This window comes from Scyliorhinus canicula, chromosome 5, assembly GCF_902713615.1.
Source record: "Scyliorhinus canicula chromosome 5, sScyCan1.1, whole genome shotgun sequence".
Classification (NCBI taxonomy): domain Eukaryota; kingdom Metazoa; phylum Chordata; class Chondrichthyes; order Carcharhiniformes; family Scyliorhinidae; genus Scyliorhinus; species Scyliorhinus canicula.
In genome coordinates, this window is record NC_052150.1 from 28,179,240 (window position 1) to 28,194,074 (window position 14,835).

At 48.1% G+C, this 14,835-nt stretch overlaps 1 protein-coding gene across 1 annotated transcript in view; it reads left to right on the plus strand.

Moving 5' to 3' along the window:
• The window catches only part of LOC119965871 (ankyrin repeat and SAM domain-containing protein 6-like), a 54,969-nt gene that overhangs the window by 25,492 nt on the left and 14,642 nt on the right, over positions 1 to 14,835 (plus strand). Inside the window, exons 10-11 of the mRNA XM_038796818.1 lie at positions 13,078 to 13,247; positions 14,017 to 14,200. Of these exons, the coding sequence (XP_038652746.1) occupies positions 13,078 to 13,247; positions 14,017 to 14,200 (354 nt within the window). The remainder of the gene's footprint in view (positions 1 to 13,077; positions 13,248 to 14,016; positions 14,201 to 14,835) is intronic.

Genomic DNA, 14,835 nt, shown 5'->3' on the forward strand with positions numbered 1-14,835 from the left:
AATGTCTTTGGTCCTTATATCCTCTCTGGTTCCCTTGCCAATGATATTCAGTCTCTTTCCTCCCAGTCTACCATTTGTCCCCATTTAGTCACTCAAATCATTCATCATTTTGAACAAATATATTAATCTGTGCTTCTCATCTGCTCTTATCTCTAGTCTCTACATAACTAAGTAAATTAACTTTTTTATTTTTGGCCAAGTGAATGGAATTTTTGTCAGAACAAAGAACAGTACAGCACAGGATAAGGCCCTTCGGCCCTCCAAGCTTGTGCCAACCATGCTGCCCATCTAAACTAAAATCTTCTACACTTCCTGGGTCCATATCCCTCTGTTCCCATCCTATTCATGTATTTGTCAGGATGCCCCTTAAATGTCACTATCATCCCTGCTTCCACCACCACCTCCGGCAGCGAGTTCCAGGCACCCACTACTCTCTGTATTTAAAAAAAACTTGCCTCGTACATTTCATCTAAACATTGCCCCTCGCACCGTAAACCTATGCCCCCTAGTAATTGACCCCTCTACCCTGGGGAAAAGCCTCTGACTATCCACTCTGTCTATGCCCTTCATAATTTTGTAGACCTCTATCAGGTCGCCCCTCAACCTCTGTCGTTCCAGTGAGAACAAACCGAGTTTATTCAACCACTCCTCATAGCTAATGCTCTCCATACCAGGCAACATCCTGGTAAATCTCTTCTGCACCCTCTCTAAAGACTCCACATCCTTCTGGTAGTGTGGAGACCAGAATTGAACACTATACTCCTAGTGTGGCCTAACTAAGGTTCTATACAACATGACTTGCCAATACTTGCCCTCAATGCCCCAGCCAGTAAAGGCAAGCATGCCGTATGCCTTCTTGACTACCTTCTCCACCTGTGTTGCCCCTTTCTAGAATCATAGAATTTACAGTGCAGAAGGTGGCCATTCGGCCCATCGAGTCTGCACCGGCTCTTTGAAAGAGCACCCTATCCCCATAATTCCACCCAACACTAAGGGCAATTTTAGCATGGCCAATCCACCTAATCTGCACATCTTTGGACTGTGGGAGGAAACCGGAGCACCCGGAGGAAACCCACAAACACACGGGGAGAACGTGCAGACTCTGCACAAGCCGGGAATCGAATCTGGGACCCTGGAAGCAATTGTGCTACCTCATAATAATAATCTTTATTGTCACAAGTAGGCTTACATTAACACTGCAATGAAGTTACTGTGAAAAGCCCCTGGTCGCCACATTCCAGTGCTGTTTGGGTACAGAGGGAGATTTCAGAATGTCCAAATTACCTAACAGCACGTCTTTCGGGACTTGTGGGAGGAAACCAGAGCACCGGGATGAAACCCACGCAGACACGAGAAGAACGTGCAGACTCTGCACGGCCAGTGGCCAAGCTGGGACCCTGGTAACAGTGCTAACCACTGTGCTACAGCGCCGCCCAGATGTAAGTAAAGTCACCATAGTCCCAGATGGCCATGGGTTGCTTTCCCCTTTGAGGGGGAGAGCTGACTGGTGGTGATTTAACCTAAGGGTCACCACACCTCAGGCGAGAGTCAACATTGAGAAGGTGGGGCTTTCATGAATAACTTCAGCCGGTACGGGAACCCATGCTGTTGGCCTCACTCTGCATCATGAACCTGCTGTCCAGCCAACTGAGCTAAACTTGATGTTCAGTGACCGGTGGACCTGTACACCTAGATCTCTCTGACTGTGCTCATTTTACTATGTTAAATATTTGGTGTTACAGTAGTGTGCTTTTCAAAAGTTTACATTAGTAACACAATTATCGAGAACATGTTCTGAACAGTAGATGCCATGTGATCTATTGTGAAATTTAAAAACAGCCATCTACCATGCAGATCTTTTTGGGTTGTGGGGGTGAGACCCACACAGACACGGAGAATCTGCAAACTCCATAGGGACAGTGACCTGGGTCCTCGGTGCTGTGAAATAGCAGTGCTAACCATTGTGCTACCCTAGAGATTGCTTTTTTTTAAAAAAAGAATTTATTGGAGGTAGTTTCAAAAATATATAGAACAGAAACAATCATACTGTAACAGTAAACCATACACAATTAACACTTTTCCCCGAGTACTGCCCCTTCTCTCTTTTTCTCTCCCCCCCCCCCCCACCCACCCTAGCTGAGGTGTCAATATCCCTTAAAGAAGTCAATGAATGAACAGCCTCCACATTGTGAAGAACCCCTCCTCTGCCCCTCTTATGGCAAACTTGATATTTTTTCTAGGTGGAGGAGCTCTGCTGAGTCACTCACCCATGCCCCTACTTTCATTGGCAAGATCTGCCTCCTGGCTACCAGGGAGGCCAAGGTTACAACATCAACCTCTCCCCACCTCCACTCCTGGATCCTCTGACACCAAATATTGGCACCCACTAATTCGGAGCCACCTCCACTCCCAAGATCTTCGACATTACGTCAGCAAACTTCTTCCAGAAACTTTCCAGCGTCTGACATGGTTCGCCAGACTCCCTGCACACCGCCCAGCACCTATCGTCCACCCCTGGGAAAAATCGGCTCATTCTGGACACTGTCATATGAGCCCTAACCACCCTAAACTGTATGACACTCAGTCTTGCACACAATGAGGATGAGTTTATCCTCCGCAAAGCCTCACTCCACACTCCAGTTTGCATTGCTCTTCTCACTTTCACCGGACCTCTTCCACCTGGTCGTCCTCCCTCTTCATCAGCTCTCCACATATTTCTGGCACCCTGCCCTCCCCTATCTTGTACTTGGACAGCAGCTTGGTCAAATGCCTTTTCCCCGTCCATGGACACCTCCACCTCCTGGCGTGTCGAGGGCATCATTATTATCACATTCAATAGCCTCTTAATATTAAAGAGTGGCATGGAGGCTCTGTGTTTAGCATTGTCGCCTCAAAGCGCAAGGGACCCGAGTTGAATTCCGGCCTCTGTGACTGTGGAGTTTGCACATCCTCCCTGTGTCTGCGAGGGTTTCCTCCAGGTGCTCTGGTTTCCTCCGACAGTCCAAAGATGTGAAGGTTAGGTGGATTAGCCTTGCTAAAGTACGTGCTTCTTTGTGCGCAAAAGATTAGTTGGGATTACTGGGTTATGGGGAGAGGTCGGATAGAGTGTGAGTGCAAACTTGATGGGCTGAATGGTCGCCTTCTGCACTGTAGGGATTCTGTGAACGTTAGGGATAGCTGCCGCCCCTTCACGAACCCCGTCTGGTCCTCCGCTATCACCCCCGGCACACAATTCTTTGCCAATTGCTTTGCATCCACACTTAACAACGATATTCAGCAGCATGACCCACACTGCTCTGGGTCGTTATCTTTCTTTTAAAATAAGTAAGATAGATGCCTGACACAGCGTAGGATGCTCACCCCTCCCCACCAACTCATTGTATATCTCCATTAACAGGTCCCAACTCCGACCCAAACCCCTTATAACACTCTGCTGGGAACCTGTCCGGACCGGGGCCTTCCCTGACTACATCGTCCCCACACAATCCATCAACTCCCCCAGTCCAATCGGGGGTCCCCCAGCCCCTGTACCCTTGCCTCATCCACCCTCGGAAAGTCCAACCCATTTAGGAAATGTCTCCTGCCCTCGTCCCCCACCGGGGGCCCTGAGCTGTATAATTCCTGATAGTAAGCCTTAAACACACCTGTTGCCTCCTCTGGCTCTATTACCAGCTTGCCCCATCCACCCAGTTTCCCTCACTGCCATCTGCGTCCTCAACTGGTGCGTGAGCATTTTGTTCACTTTTTCTCCCCATACTCATACTCTGTCCCTCTGGCCCTGCACAGTTGTTCCACCGCCTCCCCCATTCACATGAGCCCAAACCCCATTTGGAGCTTCTGCGTGTGCTGCCGAGTATCTCTGGTCCACTGCCAGAATGACCTCCAAAAGACACTCTACCCCCACCAGCTTCCCAAACCTTCTTGCTGCATACTTCGTACAGTCCAGAGATTCTGCCTCCTTGATCGATTCTCCAAATCGTCTACTTTCTCCCTCCGCTTCCTTTGATGCTTTGCCACCAGTGTGATCCACCAGCCTGATCTCTGCCTCCAACGAGGCCAACCAGTCCTCATAGTCTGCCGCTGACTCTTCCACTTTTTGCAGCGAAGCACTCTGTGCCTCCAACCTCTGCTCCACTCTCTTGATGGCTACCCAAATCAGGTCTGCCACCGTAGCCAGGTTCTCAGGCCTCCTGCCTTTGCTGTCGGTAGTTGGCTGTCGCAAATTTCACCAACTGTCTGTGGACCATTGAGTGGACACCGACTCGACAGTGCTCTCCCCCATCTTTCCTTCCTGTCGCACTTTGCTAAAGCTCCTGGTCTGACTGTTGCCCCTTTATACAGTTGCACTGCTTATTTGATGGGGCTGAGACATACCCACCCGAAGGAAAATTCTTGGCTCTCTCTGAACACCCCTGTGAACGGGTAACGACCAAACAATTCTGCCTCAAGCAGGAGGCACCAAATGTGTGACCACTCACTTCATGGCCGCCATCAGTAGTCAATATCGTTTTTTTCTTGCTAATGACTTGCCTCTTCCTGAACAATGTGATGAGAAGATGTATTTAACCTTGAGCAGTTGTCAGGTTTTGTGAACATTTTCTGAGGTATCCAACCAGCTCGATGGGTTCAATACATTAAAACATACAAAGAAAAGCATGAAATTGGGATAATCTTATTAGAACAACGCAAATTACAGAAGTGTTTAAAATTATTGAAGATTGGGAAAGGGCAGATATAGTTCCACTTTCTAGTGGTTGGTTGGCCATAATATAATGGTAATTGTGTAAGCATTTTGTAATAGACGACAACAAACTTTATTCCACACTTTGGCCAGAGCACATAGTTCCAAGTGCAACTGGTTTTATATTTTGGAGATTTAGATTTAGAACAGTACAGCACAGAACAGGCCCTTCGGCCCTCGATGTTGTGCCGAGCAATGATCACCCTACTCAAACTCACGTATCCACCCTATACCCGTAACCCAACAACTCCCCCTTAACCTTACTTATTAGAACACTACGGGCAATTTAGCATGGCCAATCCACCTAACCCGCACATCTTTGGGCTGTGGGAGGAAACCGGAGCACCCGGAGGAAACCCACGCACACACGGGGAGGACGTGCAGACTCCGCACAGACAGTGACCCAGCCGGGAACCGAACCTGGGACCCTGGAGCTGTGAAGCATTGATGCTAACCACTATGCTACCGTGCTGCCCCACGGTATCTCAGGATCTGCAGGCCAAATATCCTCTGATCTGCCTTAAATGAGTAGAATTGAAGGTTTTGAGCACAATCAGTGGAACATTATGGCTTTTTTAAAAAAAAGTATTTTTATTAAGGTTTTGCAGAATACCCCCCCCCCCCCCCCCCCCCCCCCCCCCCGAACAGATATTGCTGCTGCTGCTGACATTTTAATTTTCCCGGGAAAGTCGACGAACGGCTGCCACCTCCGAGAGAACTCTAGCGTAGACCCTCTTAAGGCAAACTTTATTTTCTCGAGGCTGAGAAACCCAGCCATGTTGGTAACCCAAGTCTCTATACTTGGGGGCTTTGAGTCCCTCCACATTAATAAAATCTGTCTCCGGGCTACTAGGAAGGCAAAGGTCACGACATCGGACTCTTTCGTCCCCTGAACTCCCGGGTCTTCTGATACTCCAAAGATCGCTATCTCTGGACTCGGCACCACCTGTGTGTTAAGCACTTTGGACATTGCCCTCGCGAACCCTTGCCAGAACACTCTAAGCTCCGGGCATGCCCAAAACATGTGGACATGGTTTGCAGGGCTGCCCTTGCACCTCATACAACTGTCTTCTACCCCCCAAAATTTGCTCATTCTCGCTGCTGTCATGTGTGCCTGGTGGACCACCTTAAATTGAATTAAACTGAGCCTGGCACATGATGAGGAGGAATTAACCCTGCCCAGGACCTCTGTCCACAGACCCGCTTCCATCTCCTCACCTAGCTCCTCCTCCCACTTGCCCTTGAGCTCCGCCTCCTGTAGTTCCTGGTAGATATCCGACACCCTCCCCTCCCCCACCAAGGTGCCGGAGACCACCCTGTTCTGTATCCTCAGTGGCGGCAGCGTCGGAAAGGTCATTACTTGTTTTTTCAGGAAGGCTCGTACTTGCAGATAGTTAAAGGCGGTTCCTGGCGGCAGATTAAATTTGTCCTCTAGCACCCTCAAACTGGGAAAGCTTCCGTCTATGAACAGATCTCCCATCCTTCTGATGACTGCCCTCGTCAGCTCTGGGACCCACCATCCATCCTACCCGGGACAAACTTGTGATTGTTGCATATCGGGGTCCAGACCGACGCTCCCTCCACCTTCTTGTACCTCCTCCACTGTCCCCAGATCCGCGGTGTCGCCACCACCACCGGACTTGTGGAGTAACGGGTCAGCGAGAACGGCAAAGGAGCCGTTATCAAAGCTCTCAGACTAGTACCGTTACCTGATGCTGCCTCCAGCCCCCCCCCCCCCCCCCCCCCCCCCCCCCGCCCCGCCCAGTCGTAGTTGGGAAAGTTCAGCAGCGCCAACAGCGATCTCCTTACTCGCAGGGTCTTATTCGCCCACACAAAGCCCATAATGATCCTACTCATCCGCTTAAAAAAGGCCTTAAGGGTGAAGATGGGGGGGGGGGGGCACTGGAAGACAAACAAAAATCTGGTGAGGACAGTCATTTTCACGGTCTGCACTCTCCCTGCCAGTGACAGCGGGAGCATGTCCCACCTTTTAAAGTCCCCTTCCATTTGCTCCACCAACCGGGTCAGGTTGAGCCTGTGCAGGGCATCCCATTCCCTGGCCACCTGTATACCCAGGTAACGAAAACTTTTCTCGACCACCACCAACCCTGCCCCCGGAACCAGTCCCCGCCAGTTCCTCGAGGCTCTCCGCGCCATAGCTAGTGGTTCTATAGCTAGGGCAAATAGTAACGGGGAGAGGGGACACCTCTGCCTAGTTCCCAGGTGAAATTCGAAGTATCCCTACCTCAGCCGGTTTGTACATACACTTGCTACAGGCGCCTGGTACAGCAATTTCACCCAGCCAATAAAGCCCTCCCCAAACCGGAACCTCCCCAAACCCGAACTTCCCTAGCGTTTACCAGAGGTACTCTCACTCCACCCGGTCAAAGGCTTTCTCTGCGTCCCATCGCTGTTACCACCCCCGCCTCCCCTCCCTCTGAGGGCATCATAATAATATTCAAAAGTCTCCGGGCATTGGTATTGAGTTGTCTGCCTTTAACAAACCCTCTATGGTCTTCCTCTATCACCCCTGGGACGCAATCCTCAATTCTTGTGGCCAGAATCTTAGCTAGTAATTTGGCATCCACGTTTAAAAGTGAAATCGGCCTGTATGACCCGCAATGTTCCGGGTCCTACCCTCGGTTAAGAATGAGTGAGATCAAAGCCTGTGATATTGTTGGGGGGAGGGTTCCTTTCTCTCTAGCCTCATTGAAGGTCCTCATCAGGAGTGGGCTGAATATTTCCGAAAATTTCTTGTAGAATTCTACCTGGTAACCGTCCGGCCCTGGGGCTTTACCTGATTTGCATGCCCTCTACACCCTTGACAATCTCCTCCAATTCAATCGGGGCCCCCAGCCCCTCCACCAAGTCATCTTCCACCTTTGGAACTGGTCCAAAAATTGCCTCATCCCTTCCGCGCCTGTCGGGGGCTCCGCCTCATATAGTTTACTATAGAATTCCTTAAAGACTCTGTTCACACCCCCCCCCCGGATCCAAGGCAGAGTTACCCTCCTTATTCTTTACTCCCCCGATTTCCCTGGCCGCCTCCCTCTTTTGCAATTGGTGTGCCAACATTCTACTCGCTTTCTCCGCCATACTCATAGACTGCCCCCCTTGCCTTCCTCAGCTGTGCTACCGCTTTCTCTGTGGTCAGCAGTTCAAACTCCGCCTGCAGACTCCGCCACTCCCTTAGTAGCCCCGCCTTGAGGGCCTCCGCGTATCTCTTGTCCACTCTGCGTACCTCCTCCACCAGTCTCTCCCTCTCCGCTCTTTCTCTCTCTTTCCTATGGGATCGAATTGAGATGAGTTCCCCCCTGACAACTGCCTTCAGAGCCTCCCAGACCGTTGCCGCTGCTACCTCACCTGTATCGTTTGTTTCCAGGTAATCCTGGATGTTCCTGCTAATCCGCCCGCAAACCTCTTCGCCTGCCAGCAGCCCCACATCCAGTCTCCAGAGTGGGCGCTGGCCTCTCTCCTCATTAAGTACAGGTCCACCCAGTGCGGGGCATGGTCCGAGACTATGATTGCTGAGTATTCTGTCCCAGCCACCTTTGGGATTAACGCCCTGCTCAAGACAAAGAAGTCCATGCGGGAATAAACCTTATGATCGTGGGAGAAAAAAAGAACTCCTTCGCTCTTGGCTGCGAGAACCTCCAGGGATCCCCCCATCTGCTCCATAAAACCCTTCCGTTCCTTAGCCACTGCTGGTTGCTTCCCTGTCCTGGACTTCGACTGGTCCAGCTCGGGGTTGATAACTGTGTTAAAGTCCCCTCCCCATGATCAGGTGGTGTGACTAAGTCTGGGATTTTGCCTAGCATGCGTCTCATAAATTCCACATGATCCCAATTCGGAGCATAGACGTTCACAAACACCACCCGGACCCCCTCCCACTTTCCACTCACCATTATATACCTGCCCCCCTTATCTGCCACAATTCTCCCAGCCTCGAATGCCACCACCCTTACGGATCAGAATTGCTACCCCGCTGGTCTTCGAATCCAGCCCTGAATGGAACACCTGGCCTACCCATCACTTTCTCAATCTCATGTGATCTGCAAGCTTTAAATGTGTCTCCTGAAGCATTGCTACGTCTGCCTTTAACCCCTTTAGATGCGCGAATACGTGCGCTCTTTTGACTGGCCCATTCAAACCCCTCTCATTCCACGTGATCAGCCTGGACGGAGAGGGGGGGGGGGGGGGGGGTGCTAACCCCACCCCTGCCGACCAGCCATCGCCCTTTCTTGGCCAACCTCGAGCCCGTGCCCTTCGCTTCCTCGAGTGCCCCCACAGGGAGCCGCCGCCCCTGACCCTCAATTGGTACCCCAAAATTGATATCTCCTCTGTCAGCAAAGCAGCATCCCCCCCCCCAACAGCCCCACAACCCAAAAAACCCCGCTAAGCACTAGCTGGGCACTTGCTCACCCCCCACTATGCTCCTGAGAGCCAGCTGACCCTGGCAGCTCCCGCCCCTGGCGCCGATCAGACTGTCGCCTCATTGTCTGGACCCTTCTCCCCATGTGAATAAACCAATTAAACTACCTCTCCAGCCCCAGTGAGTAAATAGTATTACAAAACAAAAAATAAACAGAAGACACTAACATTGCCCCGTGAGGGGAGACTTGTTGAGCCAAGGCTCCAACTGCCCAAACAGTCACACTAAGCAAAGGGCCCCCCCCTCCGTATCTCAACATTGCTGAAAACACTGCACCCTCCAGCCACCACCACAGCCATTACACGCACCCACCATTGTATACAATCTTATATTAGAAACGGTACCGTGTTACCCAGCCCCACTGCCACATTCCAAAGTTTAACTGTCCTTTAATTCAAGTCCAGCTTTTCTTGTTTGACGAATGACTACGCCTCATCTGGCGTCTCAAAATAGTGATTCCGTTCCTTGTACTTGACCCATAGCCTCGCTGGGTGTAGCATCCCAAATTTCACGCCCTTGCTGAAGAGGGTCGCCTTCACCCGGTTGAATCCAGAAGGCCTCTTGGCCAGCACTGCACCCAGATCCTGGTAGATGCGTATCACGCAGTTCACCCACCTGCTGCTCCGTTCTTTTTTTGCCCACTGCAAGACAAGTTCCTTGTCCGAGAAGCGATGAAATCTCATCATCATGGCCCTCGGCGGTTCATTCGCCTTGGGCTTCCTTGTGAGGGCTCTGTGCGCCCCGTCCAGCTCCAGGTGTCGAGGGAATACCCCCGTCCCTATCCGCGTCTCCAGCACCTTGGACACAAATGCTCCCGCATCCGACCCCTCCACACCTTCGGGGAGGCCCACAATTCTCAAGTTCTGTCTTCTGGCCCTGTTTTCTAGGTCCTCCAGCCTCTCCTGCCACTTCTTGTGGAGGTCATCTTGCGCCTCCACCTTCAGGGCCAATATGACCAACTCGTCCTCGTGGTCGGATAGCTTTTTTTCCATCTCTTTAATCGCTTTCCCTTGTGTTGCCTGAGTTGCGATCATTTGGTCTATTGATGCCTTCATCGGGGCCAGCATGTCCTTTTTAAGATCAGCAAAGCAGCCCCATAGGAACGCTTGTTGATCCTGTGCCCACTGCGCCCATGGACCCTGGTCTATACCAGCCGCCATGCCGTGCCTCGGCACCTGCTCCGCAAGCTTCTGTCTGTTGGGACTTAAACGCTTCACCCGGCCACTCCTGGTCCAGCTATCCATACAACAGAGAGGGAATCCTTTTGGCAATGTTCACTTCACCAATCTGCCCCAAAAAGTCCGAGGAAACTCCTGAAAAAGGTCCGAGAGTCCGTTTCAGACGGGAGCTTCCGAATACGCGACCTACTCCTCCATGGCCGCCACCGAAAGTCTTGTAACCACTTCTTCAATGGCCTTGGCGAGATCTTTTCGCAGTTGTTCCCTCTGCTGCTAGAATTCAGCTTTAATAAAGGCCCTCAAGTCAGCTTAAAGCCTTTAAGCTCGCCCTTCCCCCGCCTGCATGCTGGAAGAGGCTTTTGTCTTTGCTGCAGCTCCAGCCAAATCTTTCACTGTTTCTGCCGAGGCTGGTAACCAAGAGACATACCATTCCTGGGGGAAAGTACTCCTCCAACATTCACCTACATCTTTTCATCAAAATTCCACCCCGTATTGATTAAAAAAGAGCTCTTTTCCGTAACCTTGGGAAGGAGCTGCCTTGTGTGTGTCCACTTACTCCATGGTCCACACAGGAAGTCGATCCATTATGGCTTTTCTAAGCATAGTAACTGGCTCCATCCTTCGGATCTAAGGGATTTGGATGCCCCTTGATTGAGGCAGCTGAGCAGCTTTTGTGTCTCTGCATTAAGGCTCAAGCACCCAGGCCTGCACTAAGTCTGATTGGAGGAAGTATTCATTTAAAGATTGCATTAAAATGTTGGCGTTGCCAAAAAATCATGTCAAAAGTTTGGATGAGGATTCCACTGCTGTTTTTTTTTGTCCAATTGAATGAATAGACCACCTATCACAGGCACCACTCTTTGTATTGCAAAGCCTCAGTAATTCGTGAACTATCAGAATTTGGACCTAGGCCTATATTTCTAGACGCGATCAGTAGTGTATTTTGCTTCATGGAAATGGATTTCACTTATGTTCATAAATATGAACCTTTTAACAAGATGATTAGGATGATAGGACTTAATAGAAGCAGCAAACTGCAGAAGTGATGCCTGGATAGTGCTGGTGTGCTCACTTGGTGAGTTGCAGTGGCGAATGCCGTTTTGAAATGCAGGTTGTAGTCTGAAGCTCCAATAATCTTTCCATTACCTGGCTGACCAGGACTCTGTCCCACTCTTGCCACCTTGATGCCTGGATTGGGTGGATTTGAATGAACTTCCCAGGATGGGCTGGCAGAGTCATGGGTTCGAATCATTTCGGGATTTCTTAAGTGGGGTATCCGAGATAGCAGAATTATAGATAAACTGTACTTTTATTTTGAAAAGAATCTTTAAGGAAGGATGAAGCACAGAACAGCAATTGTTCTGTTGATGCAGGTTGAGAATCCTTACCTGTAAATTAGAAAACCAAACGCATCCAAAAAACACACTTTTTGTGAACCTCAGCTTCCTTTAGCCTGGGAAACCTAGTTGTTTGTCTGCACTGTTTATCTTGGTGATTGTCGAAAAAAATTTAATACAGGTACCCTGTATTTATTATGCAATAGCCTAAGCTAGCTTAACGTAATAGAACTGTGCATTATCTGAAGGGTAATCAGCCTTGAAGGTTTTGGATAAAGGATACTTGATCTGTTTGAGGGAGAAATTTTAGAATCAATTGGCAGGACAGTTGGTGGAACATTTAAGGTGATACAAACTAATTGGTTAGAACTGGTATGAATTTGTGAAGAGCGAGACCTGTCGGATCATTTAAATATCTGTTTTTTATTTTGATAAAGAAGCTAAGATGTAGATTAAGGAAACTGTGCACGTGTAGTTCATCTGCACTTTGTGGAATCTTTGAAACCTATCATACAGATCTTGCCAAATAGCAGCAGGTAGATGAGGAAGAAGGAACCAAGGAACGGGGGTTAGTTGGATCAGACTGGAACATTGCAAGTACAATCTCATGAAGCTGGATGACAAGAGGGCAATGGTAATGCAGATCACATCTAATGCCGCAGTGATGTTCAACAGGGGTTAAAGTACTTTGTCACAGTTATCGAGTATATTGTTGACGACTTTTGGTTAGAGCTGCTTCATCGTAATGAGAAAAGAGGAAACATGATGAGACCTACTGAAGCAGGAAGTTATGGTAGAGCTGGGGGTTGATGAGTTGAGGAAAAGAATATGCAACAGAGGTAAATACAAAGATGGTCTAGATCTCGGTAACTAAGAAATCCATGAGCTCCTTGTATTTGATGTTTAAGGATGTGGTTGAAAAATAATTGAAATTATTAATTTTGGTAAAGCTAGAATGCAGCAGGTCAGTTCGTGACATCTGGTATAAAGGGATATCAGAATAAAATGTTAGTGTGAGCTGAAAAAGGGGAAAGTTTTTGCAACAACATACTGAGGGAGGTTGTAGAGGAAAAAATATTTGATCTCCAAGGACAAATTGAAATGACTTCTTTGAGGAAAACACAGAATCTGTTACTATTGTTAGGACAGTTGTAAGTTGACTATAGCCTTTCCAGCTATGGGAGCATTAGAAAAATAGACAACTGACCAAGGTTCAGTCATTGTAATTATTGGATGCTGGAAGTCATGGGAATAAGGCCTCAGTGGCTTTCTGCATAGCAGGCTGAGATTTGGCTTTAATTGAGACATCCCTGTAACTTACTCGGTGACTTCCAGCAATTTAGGAATTTAACTGTATACATATGTATTTCTTCTGTTTTAAATTTGCAGGAGGAAGTTCAGATAGTGTTTTGTCACAAATTGCAGCCCAGCGGCGGAAGGCTGCCGGTTTACCTGAATTAAAAACAAACCGGTCTGAGATTCTGCCTCGTCCAACTTCTGTTGAAGCTAGCCTTCCTGAACTGCCAGCCTCATCACCTGTGGGTAATTGCATTGCACAGGTAACTTGTTCTAGTCCGGGTTAAAAGTCAATTTTGGGGAATTATGAAATTGACAGTTTTGTCTTGTGTGCCATATCAATAATGGCCATATTCTTAAAATGGCACTTATAGCATTTAGATTATTACAGAATCCGAAATTTGGTTCAACAATTTCTGCATTGGTAACCTATTAAACCGTGGAATAGCCATGCGTTTGTAATGATATATTTATCTTCTGTGGCAAGAAAAAAAAATCTGCATCGAAAAGTGACTTTATTTCCTAATTGAAAAGGGCTATGATACTTTTATGCCAGTTGGCAAAAGGTGAAGCATACAAATTCTCAAGTAATCCTTGCCCTTCATCTTTGCAAAGCAATTAAAAAATGCACTGAGCTGTGAATTATTTACTGAGTCTTGATGTATACCATTGTGATATTCTGGCCTGCATTTGGTTGCCCTTTGATCTGCTCTGGCATTTTTCAGATATTTTTACTTTTGTATCAGAGCTGTTTGTTTCTCGTTTTTTTTTTTTGCCTCTTCCCAGCAGATCTTGCAGCTTGGAGGACGAGGAAAGAATTGTCTAGTGATCATGCTCTTTGCTTCAGATGTGGACAGGCTTGATGGTCTAACTGACCTGTCAAATTCTTGTGTTCATAGTCTATTGCATTGATAGGAAATGACAGCTGCTTAACACTGAACAGAACAGAAAACTGCATTTCGCACACAAACTATTTCACTCCTTAATTATCCAAGTGTAAAATGTTATCCATTATTTCTCTTGGTAATATAGAAATGTGGGAAACAGCGTCCACCGTCTGCTACATCATCAAATTCAAAGAGCACCTCTCCTACTCTGACTCCATCACCGTCCCCCACTCCTAAAAGTCCCCAAGGAGAAGTATCACTGTCCTCATCTTCACACCAGCAGTCTAAGAGCAGTGGTGGGTCCAGTAGTGGAACCCTCACAGATGAAGGTAAGACAAATATGCAAGGAAGGGATTTTATAAGATTTGGCAAAAATCAGATTTCTGGACAAAACTAATTGCACTAAGTGGTACCAAGAGCTTATAAATTCCGAACACTAATTACAATTTATAAATCTGACAGTTATGAAAAGGTAGTTTTTAAAAAAAAAAACCTAATTTAATGGCAATGAAAGATTAACAGTTTTTTAAAAAACTGAAGTACTGTAACAGCATTTGTGCAGCTACTGATTTGCTCATTCATGCCCTCACCTCCACCCTTGATGTCCTTATGCCATGAATACCATTGCCATCTCCCCAGTTAATCCAGTTAATCCTATTATAGACCCTTTCTCTGCCTCCTTAGTCCAAGGGTCACGGATGTGAACATTCATTGCTTAACCTTGCTGGACCAGCCAAAGCACCATCTTGATCTGCTTTCCTCTGCAAGAACTGATTATTCTAAGATTCTCTGGAATGTAATGATGACTCCTGACTTGTATAAGAACTTGGGAAATGGCTACCGGAGTATGCCATTTGGCATTTTGAGCCTACATTGCCAGCTAACAAGATCATGGTTGACTGATCTTAAACTCCGCTTTACTGCCTGTCCCCCTGTGACCCTTGACTTCCTTAGATATCAAAAA